Raw genomic sequence first — 21,338 nt, forward strand, 5'->3', positions numbered from 1 at the left:
GGTCAAAGTGTAAATAAACTACTGTCTGCACATAATGGGTGGGGTGGGGGTGGGGCTACAAAACGAAACAGAGAGAGGAAGTCTTGCAAGCAGTACACAAAATGCAAAACACTTATTATATTGATACACAAGGTCCCGCTACTCTAGTAATTTTCTTTAAAAGACTGTAATAACACTCAAAGTGCTTCTTTTGTGCTAAAGTCATGAGGCATGCTATTTCATCACTTTCACAATATGAAAATTACATGTCTCCCAAGAAATGACTTGCTGATTATAAACACTAGACAACACTTTCTGCATTGCAGTACTGCAAAATCATGCAAACTCAATGACCTACATTTCCAATCATAACAGACTGAAGCACACAGCCCATCCAAAATCTAATGTTTGTGTCATCGGCTTTTCCCAGTTAGGGGTCGCCACAGCGGAACTCCGGTTCGTATTTTAGGAAAAAAACATTTGAGGCAAATAGAGTTAAACAGTAACTTCAAAGTAAAACTTTTAAAAGGAAATGTTGAACAGTTGAAAAGCGACAGCTATGTAAAGCTTTTGACCCACCACCATAAAAAAAAATGTTGATAGAAGAGTAAGCTATCCCCTTGTGTTTTCTGCTTGCAGAATCCAGGAATTTCATCATCTCCACTATAAATTAAGGCAATCCCACAACACCTCCAAACCTGGGCTACAAAACATTAAATTATGTTATAATTCAGTGTCACGAACAAGGCAGCATGGCAGTTCAAACTAAAGTTAACTACAAAGGTCAGTCAACAGAATCATATTTATTAAAGCAGTAAGCGGTCAGCTTTTTCAGCTGGGTTACAATCTTAGGCCATTTTATTCAGTTATAGTCAGTCCCAAGCCATGCTGATTAAAGCACACCAAGTCAAATATGCAAGAAGGGGCATCATTTCCACCCTCTGTGCAAAGGAAATATACCTGTTCCTTCATTTGATGCTATGGTCTCTGCAAGCTCTTTAGCTTGCTCTAATCCCGATATATTTTCTTCAATCTTACCATCTTCAGGCTCAGATCTTCCCAAATTTTCACTTTCTGCAACATCCGTTGTTGCAGAAAGACCATTCTCCATAACATCTGGGTTGTCTAGTTTATTGGCCTTTTGTTGAATGAGTTGCAAGGCAGCCAGCTTCATAAATAGTAGATACCTTCAGAAAGGAAGGGAAAAAAAAATCTATTAGCATTTCCAAAGAATCTGGATCTTTGAATATAGCTGAGTTGTCAAGTTGCTTGCCTGTGGATTACAGAACATTTTTTTCTCTAAAACGCAGACTCAAAATCTAGTGCAGGCCAGCAATGGACAAAAGTCAGTTGAAAAGTTTTTCACTAGCCAAAGAGAGCAAATTGTTGAAGTCCCCATGCAGCCCTGAGTGGGCAGGTGTACACATCACAAACTCAGTCTGTATTTAACAATATCCTTAAGCCACAGTCTTATGAAATATCTAAGACTAGATGAGCTCAGACAATAAATATCTGGACATTAATATGCTGGACAATTTTTTAGCAAATCTGAGGCACACTAGTAGTGAAATGTGATTATTCATAAAAACAGTGTAAACAAACACTCTAATGCAAGACACAGCCCACTCACAGCCCTGTCTACTGAAGAAGCAGCGGCTAGCCAAGTCAGCACCTTCCAGTTCCTCACTAAAGATGCCTTGCATCTGTCATATCATATATTCTCAAATTCTCACAATGCTTCAGAAATTGGTACCTCCCTAGGGACTCTGCCTCCAGGAGTCTATCAAACACTCCATTAAAAACACCACACATACACCCAAAATCCTCTCATCAAATTGTCATGTAGTGCTCTCTTTTCTTTTACAGCTCCTTTTCTTAAAAATCCTACTCTTCTGGACAATGTAAATGCCACTGAGGTAGCTCAAGTTTCTGTCTTTCTATTTTTTACAAGTCTGTTACTGCTTTCCTTACTTCAGAGTATAAATAAATTAAAGTCAGATTCTGCACATACAAGTGTGAATGCAAACTGCACACTATGGACTGTCCTGTCCCATTTATACACTTGTATAAATGGGGTATAAAAACTCAAACACAAAACAACAAATGTTGTCTCTGGCTATTTACATACAGGAATAGCTACTTCCCTTTTTTTGCCGAATTATGAATACTATGCATCAGTCTTCACCCTTATATTAAGATTTCTAAGAACACCCTGAAGCACAACTTTTCAAAAGACACAAAGACAACAGTAAACTATAACTGAAAGCAATAAATAAAAATTCAGTCAAAAGCCCACGCACCCAGTTAAATAGGTAGATTTGTAACTGCTTCAGATTTTATTTAATGCAGTCCATCAGACACATTAGGTGTCTGAAATTTCTTACTAACACTTTAGAGGAATGCCTAATTTGTGCAGAAAATACTACAATAATGAAGTCCATAAAAAGTACAAACAAAATGATCTTAAGGGAAAAAAAAGTTAAGTACTTACTATAATGATAGATCTGTGTCATTTGCTTCAGTCCTTCCTCAATAGGTAAGCCTTAGAATTTCACTTCAGATCAGTCTTTGGCCATTTTGAATCATAATCTCAGTCTCCTCCCCTTACCTAGAACCCTCCGCAAAACATTACCTCAGATTGAGTCTGCTCAAAGAAGGTACAATTGAACGACCATTAGAATAGGTTAAACTCGTCATACCAAAATAAAGGAATAAAGAATTCCATAACTAGGCATGGGGTCAGGTGGGAGGGGAATTAAAGAGAGAAGACGACAACCCAAATCTATCGTTATGGTAAGTACATCACGTTCATATCTGATGATGTCTCTTCCACCCATTCCTCAGATGGTATGGAATTCCCCAGGTAATATAACCTTTGGGTGGTTTCATAGAAGGATATTCCGGAGGACAGCTGAATCCAAGGCTACCCCTGCCTAAGAAGTAAATCCAGTTTATAACAGGATATGAAGGTACAAACATTGAATCAAGTGGCAGCTGCAAAAATGTTATCAATAGATGTTCTGGAAAAGAAAGCAGCAGAGGTTGCCGCAGATCCACTACAGTGTCTTTGATGGGTTTAGGCAAGGCCAAATCTTTTTCTTTGTATACACAAGTAATACAAGCAGACAATCATTTTGATAAAAGCTACTTTAGAAACCCTGTGACCCAGCTTATATGCAGAAGATGAGACAAAAAAATTCATCAGTATGAAGGTTGTAAAAACTTGGCTGACTATGAACATTCAACAAATGTAACATGCAGTCTCCTTTATTAGAAAACATCAGAAGAAAACTAGAAGACTGATGTTCTGATTTAAAGACATCTCACTAACTACCTTTAGTAAGACGGAAGGATTGGTTCATAAGGAAACCATGTCTTTATGAAAAATAATGCAAGGAGTTTTACAGGAAAGAACATGGAGTTTTGATATCCTTCTGGCAGAAGTAAATGCCACCAAAAATAAGAGTTTTCCAGATTATAAACTGGTGATCTAGCTTAGCTGCAGGTTTGTACAGAGGTCTAGTTAAGGCTGAAGTAAAACAGTAATGTTCCAAGGAGAGTAGGAACTGTTAAGAGAAGCTCTGAGAAGACAAGTACCCCTCAAAAAGGCTTTAAATAACCAGAAAAAGGCAACTGGAGAGCGATTCTCTCCAATGTAAAAGTTCAATACAGCAGTAAACTGAAAGTTGATAGCAGAGTAGCTGGCCTCATTTTGAAGACAGAGACTAGAAAATCTAGAACTGTGGGAAAAAATGCTGTAAATGGGTCTAAATTCCTTGACAAGCCCAAACAGAGAACCTTTTTCATCTTCTTTTGTATATCTTCCTGGTAGAAGGTCACTGAAATGAAGAATATGGACTACTCAGGAAAAAAGCCTGGACTGTCTAGCCATCACTGGAAGTGGAGAAACCAAGTGGTTAATTTGTGGGCTTAAATGCCCAGGACAGTCGAGCTGAATTGGTAAGAAATGAGAACAAGACTGGGATCCCGCACCCGCTAAGGGCATTTCAAATAGGGCCACAGGTAGGGGAACCACACTTATCAATGCCAAAACAGGCAATGTGGATCTCAATGACCTTACTGTTTTATGAAGAAATTTTGGAATGAGAGAATTCTGAGGAAAAAAGTATAAAGGAGACTGGAGGCCAAACTTGGATCAGTGTGACCCTTAGTGACTCCCCCTCTGGAGGGTATCAGAGCAAAGAACAGGTTACATTTGTTGAAGAGGGATAGGCAAAAAGATTGCAGCAAGGCTGGCTTCAGTGGTAGAAGATATCTGCTCTGCCACCTTTTGATTGAGGGACCACTAGTGAGGCAGGAGGATAGATTTGCTCAAGCTGTTTGCTAGAACACTGGGATTTCACCAGAATGCGCACTGTTACATGAAAGGGATTGGAAGATATTATCCACTGTCAAACCCTCATGGCTTCTCAGTATAACAGGCAAGAACCCTACTTGTTGAGGTACCAGACTACCAACATGTTGTTGGTCTGGAGATGCACCAGTCCTCGACAGAGGGATTCCTGAATGGCTTGGAATGCTAGAAGAACTACCATCATCTACAGAATGATATGGAGATGGACCTTGGGAGGGGGACCACATGTCTTGGACTGTTTTTCCCTTGTAGTGCCCTCCACCCCTACTGGGAAGCATCTATGTTCACTGTGGCTTTGTGTGGGGGAAAGAAACAGGTGACCTTGTATTACCATAGCAGATTTGAGCCACCAAATGCGAATCCTGCAAACGTTTGTCTGATGTACCCTAAAAGACATTAGCTGATGACTGGTGGACCACTGAACTAAAAGGGTTCAATGAAGTACTCGTGTGGTACCTTGCAAGATGGACCAGAGTGACGGACACAGCAACTTGAACCCAGCAAATGAAGAACCTTCCTCATTATTGGTTCCTGGGGGGAGGAGGACACGGGAACAACTTGACTGTGGTTGTAAAGAGTGAATAACCTGTTCTAAGGAAGTTTTGCTACCTGAGAAAGAGTCAAAGTGGGTTCCAATGAATTCTATCACTTGTACAGGATGGAATTTGACTGGGCTGGATTTACTGTGATGCCCAACATTGAGCAAAGTTGGAGCAAGGAGTCTCTTGCTTTGAGTAGGTGCCTGGTAGGGGTGGAAATGAGCCAGTCGTTCAGATACAGAACACCTGGAACCCTTGCAGTCTAAGGTAAGCTATGACTACTATTATGTATTTGGTGAAGAACTAGGGGGGGGTGTGTGGATGGAAACGGCAGGGCTATAAATTGGAAGTAACTGGCTGCCTGCCAATCTACAATAAACCTTCTAGATCTCCTCTCCATCTTGATGTGGTAGTATGCATCATTTAGGCCCACGCAGCACATCCAATTGTTCACTATCAGTAGAGAGAGAATGGACTGAACCATGACCATTTGAAACTTTTGACCGTTTGAGGTAACTGAGGTTCCCAGCCTTTTTTGGCACCAAAAAGAATCTTTAAGTTCCAGATTCTAACTGTTCTGATGGGACCTCTGGAGTGACCCACTTCTTTAGCAGCTTTTGCATTAATCTGAGTACTGTTGGTCTTTGAGAGGGTGGAACATTTGGTAACTTTTTTGAATATGGGGGATGAAATAAAAAGGGAATGCTATAGCCTCTAGCCATTATCCTCAGCACTCTAAGTTCTCCAAGTCTTTTGGGTTTCCAATAACTATGACGGGAATGGACCCTATTCCTAAGTCAAAGTATGACGAAAGTTCAAGAAATTAGTAGTGTTTCAATCTTTGATGTTACCCAGAAGTGCTCTGTGCAGCACCCGCTATGTGCCCATTAATGACTCCTCCTGAAATTTGTATGGAGTTACATGCATCAGTAACATATCTAAGTATGACTATAAGTTCTTTTTTACATGACCCATTGCTCCTACTACTACTGAAACTGTCTGGGTATCTTTCTTCCACATTACCCTCGTTTCTGCCTGCAAATCCTAGTATTTTATGGCTTTGTCTCTCTCTGTACACAAGACACTGTAGTCACTACTGGGTGTAGCAATTTCAGTGATCAATGCTACTTTTGTCTTCTTTTCATGGACTACTATATCTGCTTTTCTAGCATATATTTTTGAACTGTTGGTAATGGATAATCCCATATGATATAAACTTCATCATTTTCTATGTTTTATGGCTCATGTTTCCAGTGTTTTTCAGCTATTTCAATATTATAATGTTTACATAAATCCCCAATGCAACAGTGACATTATTATGCCTTTCAGTATACAGTCTTTCTGCCATAAGTATATCACAACCAGCAGCAAGATGTGAGACTGTTTCCAATTCTGTTTCACAAGACCTGTACTTGTCTGTTTCTCCCACAGGTTCAATGGACTTTGCAAACTAACATGCGTGTAAGTCCACTATCTTGAGCTGCAAATATTAACCTTTAATTTTTTAGTTTAAATTCACCTCTCCTTAACCATTCCTGTGTTTGATCCTGATCAACATGAGACTGTTCCAGGAGTTTTCTATACTTGCAACAACATTTATGCATTTTCCACATTTCTTGCCTTCTTGTCTGATCCTTCTCCTTATATTCTTTTGTTTTTTGGCACAATTCAGTGGCTGCCTGACTTTTACCTGCTACTGGTTTGGTTTCCATTCCCGTCTGACACCAATATGCTTCTGCTGAACTAAGAAGGGGAAGTCATCTTAGACTTGTTCTCCTCATGTTTTAGAACTTTCACTACATTTGGGTCTTGTGAGGTCAGCAGATATGTATGCAGTCCCACAACTACTGATCTATACATGCAATCAATTTCAAGGAGGCCCATACTTCCTTCAGAACGGGGAATATAATCTTGGTATGCACTGATCTTTATAAAACATTTGATGAGCATGAAGCATCCTTCTTGTTTTCCTGTCCAACCTATCCAGCACCTTTTGGGGCCAGTAACTCACTCTAAAACTAAGTTAAGACAGACAAATTGGTTTATAGCTTAGACTTTGTTCCTAGATGTCAACGATGTTAACAGCATTAGTTTTAGAGTTTTAGTCTTCTAAAACATTCCTTACAGAGTTTTATTAACATTTGTTCATGTTTTATTGTTGATCCTTCATCAATTTCCAAATATTTATGCACTCCCTCTTGCTCATATTCTCTTGTATCATATTCCTGTCCCAAACTGTTTTCCTGGTGCTGCAGCTTTCCTGCTTTAAAGGTTGCTTTTGCACATTTATTAAGACCAAATGACATTCTTATCTGAAAAAGGTTTTGACCACTTGCAGTTGTGCTTTTAGTTCCTCATCTGATGTGCTATATATACAGTTTTAAATCATTTACAAAAATAAGTTAGGAAGTCTTTACACTGTTTTCTGGGAGCCAAATTGTAGCCATGACCTAATCTGTCAAGTACACAACATAATGGGCAAGACAAACAGCAGTGGTGACAGAGTCACCCTGGAATATTCCCCTTAGATTTTTTATCCCCAGAATAATAGAAATTTGTCTTTTATCATGACTTACCTGTAAAGTGGTTTGCCACTGTTCATGATCGCTGTAATGTAATCGATCAGTGTAGCATATTTAAACACTCTTATCCATGAATTTGGGATACTGTCAAACGCTTTTTTGTAGTCTATCCATGCCATACTTAAGATTCTTCCCCTTTTTACAGTTCTCCATTATGATTTTAACACCAAATGATCCTTTGTTCCATATGACTTTCTTTTATTACCCTTTTGTTCTATTGCCATGATTGAATTTTCTTCTAAATGACTATAAACTCTGTTGGCATTAAATTCCAGTGTATAATTTATACATCGTTATAAGGCATTACTTTATTATAGTTTTTAGGATAGCCTGCAGGGTTACTCTTAAGTAGGAGTATTGTTTTTCCTGTTGCTAACCAGGCAGGTGTCTGTTCAGGGTATGCACATAAATAGTTCTTACTCGCTGCAATATCTTCATGTAAAGATGTTAATACTTTTAGTTTTAGAAAGAAGCTGGGTACTGCACCTGGGCCTGGGATTTTCCAATTAGGAGCTTTTCTTAACTTTACAAAAAGGTGTGCACTGGACCAACCACAGCAAGACCAAATGCTTTAATAATAAGGTTAGTGCTTTCATGCCATATACAGCACTTCAGAGTATTAAAAACACAAACTAATTCAATCTTTTGAATACATTCATTAAGATCACATGATTAAAAAACAACCAATAGTGAAAACTTCCTGCTAACATAATTTAATATCGCATTAATACATAGCCTAAAACTCATTCATCAAAAAAATCAAAAAGAAACCCCTCCCAAACAAAAACAATAACTTAATCATTTAAGCTACAAGCTTTCAGGAAAGGTCTCAAAGGAACCTAGCCATTGAGGCCAGGGTATTTGTCAACCTGTAACCTGATAATCCACCAGATTTCATTTTGTTCTGTGATATTCCTTAAATCTCCAAGCCATATACTTTCTTGATTTTGACATTTCACATTCCTTTAAATTTAAAGGTATAGAATGCCTGCAAGATAATATGCAGCTTGGAGATTTAAGGAACATCACATAACATGAAATCTGGAGGATTATCAGGTTATAGACTGGGAAATACCCTGCCTTCAATGGCAAGATTCCTTTGAGAACTTTCTTGAATGCTTGTAGTTTAAGTGATTAAGTTATTGTTGTGGTTTTTATGTGGAAGAGAGGTTTCTTTTTGCTATGTATTATTATGTTAGTAGGAAATTTTACTATTGGTTGGTTTTAATATGATTTTAATGAATGTATTCAAAAGATTAAATTAGTGTTGTGTTTTTAATGGTCTGAAGAAGTGCCGTACATGGTATGAAAGCACTAATCTTATTATTAAAGCATTTTGTCTTGTCGTGGTTAGTCTTGTGTACTCCTTTTTGTATATTTAATTTTTGTTGATATAAGGACCATTTCTCCAGCGCGGAATTTTTCTGTTTGCTTTTCTTAACTTTGTTTCAATCTCTCTGGCCGTTACTTCATCCCATTTCATATCCTGTACATTTGAACTTGTTATTCTTTCGTTTACTTATTTCCATTTAGCATTTTTGTTACATTTCACAGGATCGTAATAGATATTTCTCCAAAATGTATCCATTTCTTCTTTTTTCTGGTGGTGTTTCCAATTCCTTTTGCCTTGTTTCACAATTCTCTATAAAACTTTTTTGGGTCATCAATAAATTGCTTAGTTTGTACTTTTCCTTTATATTTATCTGCATTTTTTTAAAGTTTTTTTTGCCTGTGCTGATATTTTTAGTTTATTGTCTGCAATAGTGCACAATAGATCCGTATCTGTTCTGATACTGTGTACTGCTTTTATCAAGTCAGTCTGAGTATTTTTGTTGATCTGTTTCTTCTTCTGTACTCTAACAGTGATGCTTCTGGTCTTGCTTTATAGTTTTCACTATAATACTTCCATGCTGGCATTTGATTTCTCCCCTTCCTTTCTCTTACTGCCCTGTATTTCTGTGGTAAGACTGTTACTAATTTAACTGCACAGTAATATATCCTATTTACTTGTTATATCACATTAATTTCTATCAACAGCCCTAATTACTGTATTCATTTATTTTATCACACTTCTAACTTTTTGGGTTTTATTGACGTCCTGTAGTCCATTTCTTTCATCGATCTTAATATGTCTCTCCATCACTATTAAATCATGCAACTCTTCTCTTAGATCATTTTCTTCTAAACTGAGGGCACATTCTTTATTCTCCATTTCCTGCAGGCATTCTACAGAAAGTTCCAGAGCATCTTCCTGTGGCACATTCTCTTCCGTTTCATCCTGCATCATCCGTTGCTTTTTCATGTGGGAACTCTCTGACCTATCACTCCACAACACTGACTTGTGGCAGAGTTGCCAGTTTCCTACTCCTTTCCTTGCTGTGCAACTTCAATCTAACTTTTGTACTGGTTTCCTATGGAAGGCTCCAAAGTATCGTCATAGGACAACTGATCAGATGGTTCCCCCTCCACTGGTGTCTCCTTAATTTGGGAATCCATTGTTCTGTCCTGCTGTGGTGTTACAACAGATTTTCTACACTAAATCCTTCACTTCACAGTTAATCTATAACCTCAGTTTCTATTTCTTTAACTTCTCTATTACTGATCCTCTTTTCTACTTTTCCTCTTTGTTTTCTTATTTTTTATATTGCAAAATTTTCCATATCTGGATACCTCTGCCTGTATTTCTTTTCAAGTATATTTGATGCTGCTATTTTTGAATTGATTAGTTTTGCTTTCTCCTTTGCATAAATATGGCACCATATTAAATCGCTTTCTTTCCCATGTCCATATTTCTTCTTCAAATTTCTCCTGATCCTCCGGTTTCTCCTTACTTGGGGGACTCGTTCCATAATGTTATGATATTCCCAGTGTTAGACTTTCTACACTAAATCCTTCACTTCCAGGTATTCCATAACTTCCAACTTCTAGTTTTTAATGACTATTTTACTACACTTCTGTTCTACAATGGGGGGGGGGGGGGGCATCCTCACTCTGAGCCTAGCCTAGCCCCATTGTAGGAATGTTTCAGTGTCTTGAGGATTCTACACTGTCATTTTCTCCAGTTCTGGGCACTTCTTTTATTTTGGGACTTGTGCACCCAGCTATCTTTTTTACTTTTTTAACCTACTTCTGTCCATGATATACTGACTGTATTTTATATAGCATGCATCAGTGTCACCTTGGTGAGATTTTGTGAAAAACAAGGTCCACCTTATGAGGGTACTCACCAAGAATTGTGGAGGAATTCAATTCCAGCAATACTACTTTCCTTTGCTTGCTGATTTAGCATCTCTCCATCTGGACCCCTACAATGCTTACTTGATATTAGGACAGATAATTATTATGGGAGATTTCAAAACAGAATGGAAACGGTCCATAAACAAATCTATCTACCCCTTAAGTCAAACTCTATGGTTTTGCTCAACTTATTAATCTATGAGGAAAGGCCACACCACTGGAGTCACAAACACAAAGTACTTGCATGCACTATGTTTAGTATATTGCCACGTTAATGGCTTGATTTTAAGTATGATCTCACTAGTGATATGCCAACTCAATACATTCCTGAATTGAGCACTAGTGTGCATAGTACACGAGTACCATATACAGTTGTGGCAGAAACACGAATGTTTGTCTACAAGATGTGCACCAAGTTATCACAGTAAAGACACGTGCACCACAGTCGAACTTCGGGGGTGGGTGGGTGGGGCATCCATTAGACAGTACAAGGGGCAATGGCATAAGCAATATTCTACATACACCTTCCACATTGTGGAGTCAGTGTATGTAGTCATCTGTAGTCACAGGGAAGAGCAGTACAGAAAAAAGTGTTTTAGCTCATTGCCTACAATAATTTGTATATATGTTAATAGGGGAATCCACTTAACTGACTGCTTCCATTGGTGGGAGCTCAACCCTATCAGAGTGTGTGTGTGAGTTTGAGAGTGTGTGTGTGTGTGTGTGTGTGTGTGTGTGTGTGTGTGTGTGTGTGTGTGTGTGTGTGTGAGTGTGTGTGAGAGTTTGAGAGTGTGTGTGTGTGTGTGAGTTTGAGAGTGTGTGTGTGTGTGTGTGTGTGTGTGTGAGTTTGAGAGTGTGTGTGTGTGTGTGTGTGTGTGTGTGTGAGTTTGAGAGTGTGTGTGTGTGTGTGTGAGTTTGAGAGTGTGTGTGTGTGTGTGTTTGAGAGTGTGTGTGTGTGTGTGTTTGCGAGTGTGTGTGTGTGTGTGTGTGTGTGTGTGTGTGTGTGTGAGTGTGTTTGAGAGTGTGTGTGTGTGTTTGAGAGTGTGTGTGTGTGTGTGTGTGTGTGTGTGTGTGTGTGTGTGTGTGTGAGTTTGCGAGTGTGTGTGTGTGTGTGAGTTTGCGAGTGTGTGTGTGTGTGAGTTTGCGAGTGTGTGTGTGTGAGTGTGAGTTTGAGTGTGTGTGTGTGTGTGTGTGTGTGTGTGTGTGAGTTTGAGAGTGTGTGTGTGTGTGTGAGTTTGAGAGTGTGTGTGTGTGTGTGAGTTTGAGAGTGAGTGTGTGTGTGTGAGTTTGTGAGTGTGTGTGTGTGTGTGTGAGTTTGTGAGTGTGTGTGTGTGATTGTGTGTGTGTGAGTTTGAGTGTGTGTGTGTGTGTGAGTTTGCAGTGTGTGTGTGTGTGAGTTTGCGAGTGTGTGTGTGTGAGTGTGTGTGGGTGTGTGTGCGAGAGTGTGTGGGTGTGTGTGTGTGTGTGAGTTTGGAGTGTGTGTGTGTGTGTGAGTTTGCAAGTGTGTGTGTGTGAGTTTGCAAGTGTGTGTGTGTGTGTGAGTGTGTGTGTGTGTGAGAGTTTGCAAGTGTGTGTGTGTGAGAGTTTGCAAGTGTGTGTGTGTGTGAGTTTGCGAGTGTGTGTGTGTGTGAGTTTGCGAGTGTGTGTGTGTGTGAGTTTGCGAGTGTGTGTGTGTGTGTGAGTTTGCGAGACTGAGTGTGTGTGAGTTTGCGAGACTGAGTGTGTGTGAGTTTGCGAGACTGAGTGTGTGCGAGACTGAGTGTGTGCGAGACTGAGTGTGTGCGAGACTGAGTGTGTGCGAGACTGAGTGTGTGGGGTGTGTTTTTGTACTCGTACCAGATGCGTCATTACACTTTTACAAAGCATATTCAGTGTGTGCAGCCACAGTAAGCAATGTTACTACATTTAATCAGCTATGTAATGCTGGGCAATGCATTATCTTTTTGCTTGGTTACTGGGTGATTGGCTGGATTTTGTTTTGCCTTCTAATTCCACTGCTAGATGCCCATTTAAGCCCTGTATCTGATCCATACTGTAATCCAGGTTACACAGCTGTGTACCATTGTACATTCTTATTCCACTGTACAAGGTTATGTCTATGCATTACCACAGGCACAACTGGAGGGGAGGGGGAGCAGTTGGCCATGGTGCAAGGTGTTAGTGGACATGATCGACAGATACTGATCTGCAAGTACTGCAGTACCCATACAAATTTCATTACTCGCATTTCTGAATACCAATAAGGAAATTAATGCAGATACTGCTTTTGTGATCAGGACTGATGCACTTAGCATGTCATGTGTGGTATATATTGGATGATGTGGCTTGCTGCAGTGTAAAAAAAAACAAAACAAAAAAAAAATGTTACATTCTTACCATAAACGTTTCATCTGTTTTGTCTGTTTTCATTCTTCCTCAATCTGTGGGTTTTGGATCTGACTTGGCGCTTTCCAAAAACAAGATTTGATGCCCAAACTCCTCCTTTCCATCCCATAATGCCTCTGTCCCCAAGAATACCTCAGATCAAATTTGCTAAAAATTATACAGCCAAGATATCTATATAGATACAGAAGAAAAAGATTCAGGAGTTCAACCCAGGGGCTACAGGAACTACAGCTCCTGAGAGAGACAAATTCAGTCAGGTCTAGCCTGGCCCAGTCTGACATTACCCAGCTAACAAATGTTATAAATAAAAATAAATAAAGAGGCCAGGGGAAGGACGGTGAGGAAGTCAAGAAGAATGAATATAGACAACAGATGAAACATTATGTTAAGAACATAACTTCCTTATCTGATGCCATTTTCAGTTATTCCTCAACCTATGGGGTAGAGTCCCCAGCTACACAGAACCTAGGGTGACCCTTATGGAAGGATATTCTGAAGCACAGAGCCAGATATGGCTCTGTTCCTGGAAATGGTGTGTGGCTTGTAACGAGAAGTTAAAAGTACGGACCCTGACCAAGTTGCAGCTGCACAGATAGAGACATTCTCGAGAAAAAGGCTTGAGAAGTCACCACAGATCTCACTGAACGAGCTTTGACATGCCTCGGCAAGGGCATACCTTTTGATGAATAAACAAAGGAGATGCAATTTCACAACCATCTGGCCAGAGTAGGTGTACTAACTGCTGTGCCTTTCCTCACATCTGAAAGAGATATAAACAGCTGGCCAGATTTTCTGAAGGATTTTGTCCTGTCCAGATAAAAATAACTGCCTGGGAACATCCAGAACATGAAATGTGTATTCTCTAATGTTCTAGATATTGGGGAAGAAAACCGGGAGATGAATGGACTGACTGACACTGTCTTCTGTAGCCACTTTAGGCAAGTAGGATGGATTGGTCTGCAAGGAAACTCTCCTTATGGAAGATCAAGTAAGGTGGTTTAGCAGAGAGGGCTTGGAGCTCAGAAACTCTTTTCGCTGACGTAATGGCAACCAAAAAGGCTACTTTCCAGGAGAGAAACTTCAGGTCCACTTTAGCTGCTGGTTCAAAGGGAGGAAGAACCAAGGCTTGTAAAATCAAAGTAACCTCACAAGGAAGGGCTGAATCTTTTGTTTGGGGGACAGAGTAAAAAGGTGCCCCTGAGAAAACCCTACATAGCTTGGAAGAAGCTAAGGTAGCAGAGTTTTCCCCAATGTGGAAATACGAAATGGTTTCTAACTGGACCTTCACCATGGAATAACTGGCTCTGTTCTGTAACAGAAAGGCCAGGAAGTCTAAAATGACAGGAACAGGAGCCGTAAAACGATCTACTGCTGAGCCCAAATAGAGAACCTTTTCCATTTGCTCCTATATATCTTCCTATTAGAAGCTTTGTGAGCTGATATCAGGATCTGTCGGACTGGGGATGAAGGACTGGAAAGTCATGCCATCACTAAACTGGAGAAACCATGTGGTCAATTTTAAACCTTGAAGGTTCAGATGAGTCTGTCCCAAGGGGAGGGACAACAGGTCAGAGTCCATGGCAAACAAAGTAGATGAGATCAAAGAAAGTTGAACCAAACCTGGTGAGGCCAGAAAGAAGCAATGAGAATTACTTTGCTCTTCAACCAATGAGCTTTCTGAAGGAATTTGGGACTCGGGGATAATGGTGGAAATGCACAGAGTAGACCTGGAGGCCAAGAATGGGCTAGAACATCCCTGAGGAGTGATCAGGGCAAAGAACTTGCTGCAGTTGTTGAGGGGAGAGGGAAAAAGGTCACATCAAGGTTGACCCCACTTGTGGAAGATCATGTTTGCCACCAAATGGTTCCGAGATCACTCATGAGGCATCAGTACCATTCTACTGAGCCTGTCCACTAGAATGTTGGACTCCTCCAGAATATGTGTTGCACCTAGAAAGTGTTTGGTAGAGATCGCCCATTGCTGCACTCTCTTTACTTCTTGACACAGTGGGTAAAATCTGGTTCTCCCTTACTTGTTGATGTACCATACTATGGACATACTGTCCATCTGAATGGTAATGGTCCCCGGAGAAAGAAAGCTTGTAGTGCTTGCAACACCAGAAGAAAAGTTCTCATCTCCAGGACGTTGATATGCAAATTGGTCTCTTGAGACGCCCACGTGCCTTGGACAGTTTGTCCCAGAAAATGCCCCCCCCCACCCCCACCCCAACTGGGAGGCAGAGGAAGAATGAAGGGATGACCCTGGTAGACTTCAGCAGAAATCAGCCTCCAGAGAAAGAGACTTTGCATACCCTTGACAGCTTAATAGGGCAAGTCAGAGGATGCTGATGTAAAGACCATTGAACTAATACCATCCACTGTAGGACTTGCATGTGTAAGCGTGCTGTGGGTAGTAGCATTATTGTGGCAGTCATAAAACCAAGCGCTCTTAGAACTAGTTTCATTGGAGAAGATGGAATTGCTAGGAATTGAGAAACATGAAATCTTAGAGTGGACACCCTGTCTGGAGGTAGAAAGCCCATAGTCCTGGTTGTGTCCAAACAAGCTCCAATAAAGTCTATTATCTGAACAGGACTGAGCTGCAATTTTTGTGTGTTTACAGTTATGCCCAGAGTGGGAGCTAGTTGTAACTGGTAATCCCTGGCTTGAATGAGTAGATCCCTGGTTGAAGCGGTTAAGGGGCAGTCATTGAGATAAGGTAACACATGGAATCCCTGCAGTCTGAGATGAGCTGCAACTACAGCCTTGCATTTGGTGAACACACTGGGGGCTGTGGTGAGACCAAACGGAAGCAGTTGGAACTGTTAATGACTGGCACCCAGCCTGAAATGAAAATACCTTCTGAAGCGGCTCTCCATTTTGATATAGTAGTATGCATCCTTCAGGTCTACTGAACACATCCAGTCATCCATCTTCAGAAGAAGTAGAATGGATTGGATCGTGATCATCCTGAATTTTGAGTTTTCTACAGATTTGTTTAGGGATGTCAGATCTAAAACTGGCCTTGGGTCCCCTGTTTTCTTTAAGAACATTGAGTAGACGCCAGATCCGGCTTGGTCAGGCAGGACCTCCTGGATTACTTTTTTGGACCAGATTTGTAATTTCTAGTGCTGCTGCCTCCCTCTGACTGGGTGGCAAACCTGGGAGGTAAGTTTTCGGTTTGGGAAGATTTAAAAAGGGAATGGAGTATTCTCTGGGTACTATCCTTTGCACCAATTGATCACTTGTGATGGCTATCCAGGCTTCTGGGAGCAAGGATAAGTGAGCCCTCCGACTGCCTCCAGAGACAGTCTGGCAACCCTTCAGGAGCGGTGAAAGGGTCTGTCTGAGGAGAAATCCCGGGATCCTTAAATATGTAGACCCCCCCTGCCCTTGGGGCAGTCTTTGCCACTGTAACTGACCCCCCCCCCCCGCCTCTGGGGGAAAAGTTTCCCTGAGAATTCTGAATACGGCCTTGAAATTTCCTGAACCACAGTTTTTTTCTTCCATGCTGATTCCTGGAAAAGGAACTCTGTGGAGTGGAAAAACGGATTCCGATAGCAGACAAGGTGTTCTCATCCTTTTCACTGCTGGAGAGTGCGTGTCAGACCTGTGAGACACAACAGATACGAACCATCAAAGGGTGCATTGACAAATGATGCCTTGAAAGGTTTTGCAAAGTCACAGAGTCACATCCAGGCATGATGCCTAATGGCAGTGCCAGAACTGGTGGCCCTAGAGCTGCCTTCAGCCACATGGGCAATCAGCCTCATGGACGAATTAGAAACTGATTGGAGAGTGGCCACTCTGCAGGAAAACGTCTTTTGTTCCTCTTCAGACATCGACTCAGGGACTGAGCTAGAGAGTTCCTTGATCAGGTCCCTCTGCCTGATAAAATGGGAAAAACAGTTCAATGCTCATGAAGCAAAAGTGGATGAAGCATAAACCCTCTTGCCGAACCTGTCCAAAGCCCTAGACTCCCGGTTAGGGAAATGGACAGAGGAGCTCTCCTGAGCTAGCTACTTTTTGGAAGCTGCCATGACAGCCATGGCATCTACCAGGATCTCTTTAGTCCAGTGGAGTTTGTCCAAGGGAGCACTTAAGATGATGTCAGCCCACTTGGGTATGGGCTTTACAGAGTCCGGATCCTTCCATGCCCTAGTGGAAACCAACTCTGCTGGGGGGGGGGGGGGCACACACCCACGATGTAGACAGGCCAGTGCCGAAGGCCTTCAAGAGAACTGACTCATCTGGATTATGGCTTTGGGAGGACCATCCACCCTTCTGACGGAGGATCTCCAAGATGTCGGAGAAGGAGACCGTCAGATGTGGATATCTGGGGGACCCTTCCCCTAAGTTAGTGTCTGGAGTGATGAATTCTTGCTGGGAATCTAGGTGTCTCCCTTTACACCACTTCTTCCGAGGGACCTCCACGGTGGGATACTCTGGGGAAAAGTCAGAAGAAAAACGGGGTACCACAGTGGGAAGAGGTTGGGGGCTTTGCAGCACTGGCTGTCTCAGTGGAAGATGACAGACCTCAAGGACAGACTCCATGGGGGCGGGGATGGGATCTGATGGTGCGAGAACCGGGAATCTCCTATGATGGGTAAGAACCCTCTCCACCACCTTGAAGGCAGATGGACTACGAGGATCTGAAAGTCATCCCTCCAGAGCTGAAGCCATAGGAGCAAACTTCTCCGGAACCCCTGTCACCCTCTGCTCTGAGGGTGGAGTTGGAACCGTGCTATCAAACAGACAGGCTCCGAGGGGAAGCAATGGCTCCAAAAACCTTGGAGTCAAAGTCAAACCCCTGGACTCAACTTCTAAGCTTCGACTTCGAGATGCACTAGGCCCCAAAGCCACCGGAGCCCAGCGCATCATGGAAACTGTCAATCTAGAAGTGGAAACCACTAATGGATCCGATGTCCCAGTTCTTGGGGCCATCGGACCCGACAACTTCGAAGCAGGACCTTGTTTCAGAGAAGGAGCCATGAGATGAAAAGGGGAATGTCTGCTCATGGATCCAGAAGGGAACGAAGCCGGCAGTACCCCCATCTGAATCTGCGCCTTGAGAAATTGTCTCATCAATCTATCCACTTCGAGCTCAGAGAGGCTATGGGTAGACCTGATGAAGAAGGATGTAGAAGGCAGTCTGGACACTGGCTTGGGTGAGGCTTCCTTGGGAGGAGGGTTTTGAGCCAATACAATCAGCTCTGAGGAGACCGTTGGCGCATGGGGAGTCGAGCCAGTGTAGACCACACTCACCAGATCCAACAACCTCAAATCCAAAGGATCTGGCGCCTTTCTAGGTGGGTCCGAGAAGGAGCTCTCATGGAAACGCTTCTTGTGTTCTCTGGGATCTTTGGACTTTCTAATGGGGATTTAAGCCCTCTGAAGTGGAGGGTGCGGAAGGAGTGGAAGGAGGAAGTAAGCCCTTCAAAACCAACTTGCGGTGCCCCACAGGAGCATATGGTTTAAAACCACTGCATACCTCAAAAGAACTCTCTAGGTGAGTGGGGCCTAGACAGTAAACGTACTCCCTAAAGTGCATTTTTTAAACTCCAAGGGTTTATCGGGCTTCTCAGCCATGATAAATCAGTAAGACAGGAGGAAGAGAAGAGAAAGAGGAATAGACAGAAAAAAAAAAAAAAAAAAAAAGAAAGAGTGACTGGAAACATGGAGAAACCCGCAGAACCTTTAATAAACTACTTTAAACTACAAAATAGGCTTTTTATATAAATATATAGAGAGGATTTGGAAGTGGGAGGAGAGGAAGGAAGAGCAATGAAAGGAACGGCAGAAGCAGACTTGCAGAACTTGACAAAAATGAAACTGGAGTAACGCACTCCCAAAGCTTCTTTGATGAGCAGCAAATGAGATCAGAGGTATTCTGGGGGAAACTGGCATTATGGGGTGGAGAGGAGGCACTTTGTTGAGCTTGAAAAGTGGCTGAATCAGAACAGAGGTCAAGAAATAAATGAAAATGACAGCATCAGATCTAGAGGTTTTTTTTTGGCTCTTCAGCCTTAAAATTCAGGGGGAGGGGCAGAATGGTGTTCTGGGCACCAGATTAGCTAGCTGCACCTCTGTGAATTGTAGAGGGCTCTGATGTGTTATTTGAACAAAGCAAAGACCCTGAGACTGTAAACCATTCCAAGAATCCTGATCAAAGTACCCAACAGGAGTACTCTTTACTGGATACTCTAAAAAAATCCATAATAGTGCCCATTAGCAATCTCTTTTCAGGAGTATTTTTGAGTAGGTGAGTGTGTGTGCTAGTGTGTGGTGCAAATGAATTACCATGGCAGGGCTAGCCACCCGGCGGTGTAAACCTTTGCTCAAGATGATTGTCACTGTGGAAGTGACACCCCGACTCCATGTGCAAAATGGGAAAAAGGGGTTGAGGATGGGTGGATGTATTGTGAGTAATCATCTCTCAGTCGGTATCAAATGTCAGGGGTGTTGAGTACCCAAAACAAGGCACTTTTACAATTAAAGCATTCAAAGCTTCTGGCCATTTCAGCTAATAAAGATTCTAAAGCAGATCAGAATCCTCTCCACTTACTAGCTCCTCTCAGATGGAGGAAAGGAGGTGAAATCCAAGAATCACATCAGTTATCAAAGCCCTTATATTCTTATTGATCATACATGGAGGCAATACTGAGACAGCCACTCTGACTCCTTCCACTGGTACAGACAGTTGTGAAACAAAGTTAAGTTCTGCTTGTTCAGAGTACACATTTCTACACTATGTAGCAAAATACCCACAAGAACACAATTCTAGCTTAACACCTTCTAAATAATAAACTCAGAAAAGATGACAGCAATAAAACTTCTTATCTGAAGCCATATCTCAACAAGTGGTATCATATGGTTAACAATTTACCAAACCTACTCAATGCACAGCTACCAAAGACTATAAATGGTGTTCCACCCAAGAAACAAAAACATTGTTTTTCCCCTCTCTCTGTCTCCACTGTCAAACAGCACAGACACCTCTGAGTCTATTCTTAGGGGTGTGCTATTAATGTTGTAATTTGCAGGGGGTTTTCGGCTTCCCAAATGTATAACGATGCATTTTTTCGCACTTACGTTTTAGGTGGTTCTGGCACAAATCATTTGTCTGATCTAGACCCTCCTGAAGGATATTTACATTGCTGGGGGATTCAATGTGAATGTCCCCAGTTTGCAGTTGTCAGCAAACTTTGTTATTCAGAGGCCTTCCACATTACCTCAACTTCAGAGAAGTATATTCTGAACAAGAGTGGCCCCAGTAGTGAACCCTGTGGCACACCACTAGTAACTGGCCTCTTGCTGGATCTGGATTCACCTACTTTAACCATGTGTCCTGTCTGTGAACAGACACGCTATCCATCTGGTGATATAGGGATTTATTGCTCAGTTTTGCGAGTGTATTTAAAATACCAGAGTGGAGTAGCTGTGTCAAGTGACTTGAGTGGGTCAAGGTAGGCAAGTATGGACTTTTTTGTACCCTCACCCATGGCCTTAGCGACTTTCTAAAATAAATCCACAAGATTCAGTAGGCATAACCTGCCCTTGACAAAGCCAAACCGGGTCGGTCCAGTGTTCAGAGGTTTCCTTATGTCATTACTTATCAGGTCCATGATTATTCTTTCCAAGGCCTTACACATAAAACTAGTCAAACTTATGGATCTACAATTTCCTGGGTCAGTAAATGGTCCCCCTTTATGGAGAGGGATGACTATTGTTGTCCTCCACCCTATCTGGACAAAGCCAGTCCAGAGGCTGTGGTTAAAGAGAGATCCTAATGGGCCTGATATACCCTGATTTAGGCTGTACAAGAGGCAACCTGGTATACTGTCAGACCCCCCACTGAAGCAACCTCTTCATTGGTGACAACCGGCAGGGTTATTTCTTGGGGAGAACCAGGGGTGATAGGGAGGTGAAATTTGAGCTTAACTTCTTGACCAGCAGACTTGCTACATCTTCTGACTGAGTATAGGTGATGTCATCTACAACTAATTCTGCACACTGTTGGGTGCTGGCCTTAAGATTGCAGACATAGTTGAAAAATGCCTTATGGTTATACTTAGTTTTGGAGGCTATTTCTAACTGAAAGTCTACTTTCAGAGATTTGACTAGTTCCCAGATTCGCTTGCTTAGACTAATAAAGGACTTTTTGCTCTGTTGTGCACATTACCTCTTACTTCTCAACTTTCTTTTGCTGTATGCAGTTGTTTATAAAGTCATACAGGGCTT

General features: G+C 41.8%; 1 protein-coding gene across 2 annotated transcripts in view; it reads right to left on the reverse strand.

Moving 5' to 3' along the window:
* CLUH (clustered mitochondria homolog) overlaps window positions 1-21,338 on the reverse strand; it is a 662,807-nt gene that overhangs the window by 280,149 nt on the left and 361,320 nt on the right. Inside the window, exon 11 of one of the 2 annotated variants that reach the window (XM_044054416.1) lies at window positions 1,018-1,166. In XM_044054416.1, the coding sequence (XP_043910351.1) occupies window positions 1,018-1,166 (149 nt within the window). Of the gene's footprint in view, window positions 1-939; window positions 1,167-21,338 lie in introns of both variants that reach the window. The other variant, XM_044054415.1, reaches the window with a different exon arrangement.

The sequence above is a fragment of the Protopterus annectens genome, chromosome 13.part0, assembly GCF_019279795.1.
Source record: "Protopterus annectens isolate FY-2018-M chromosome 13.part0, PAN1.0, whole genome shotgun sequence".
Taxonomy (NCBI): Eukaryota; Metazoa; Chordata; order Ceratodontiformes; family Protopteridae; genus Protopterus; species Protopterus annectens.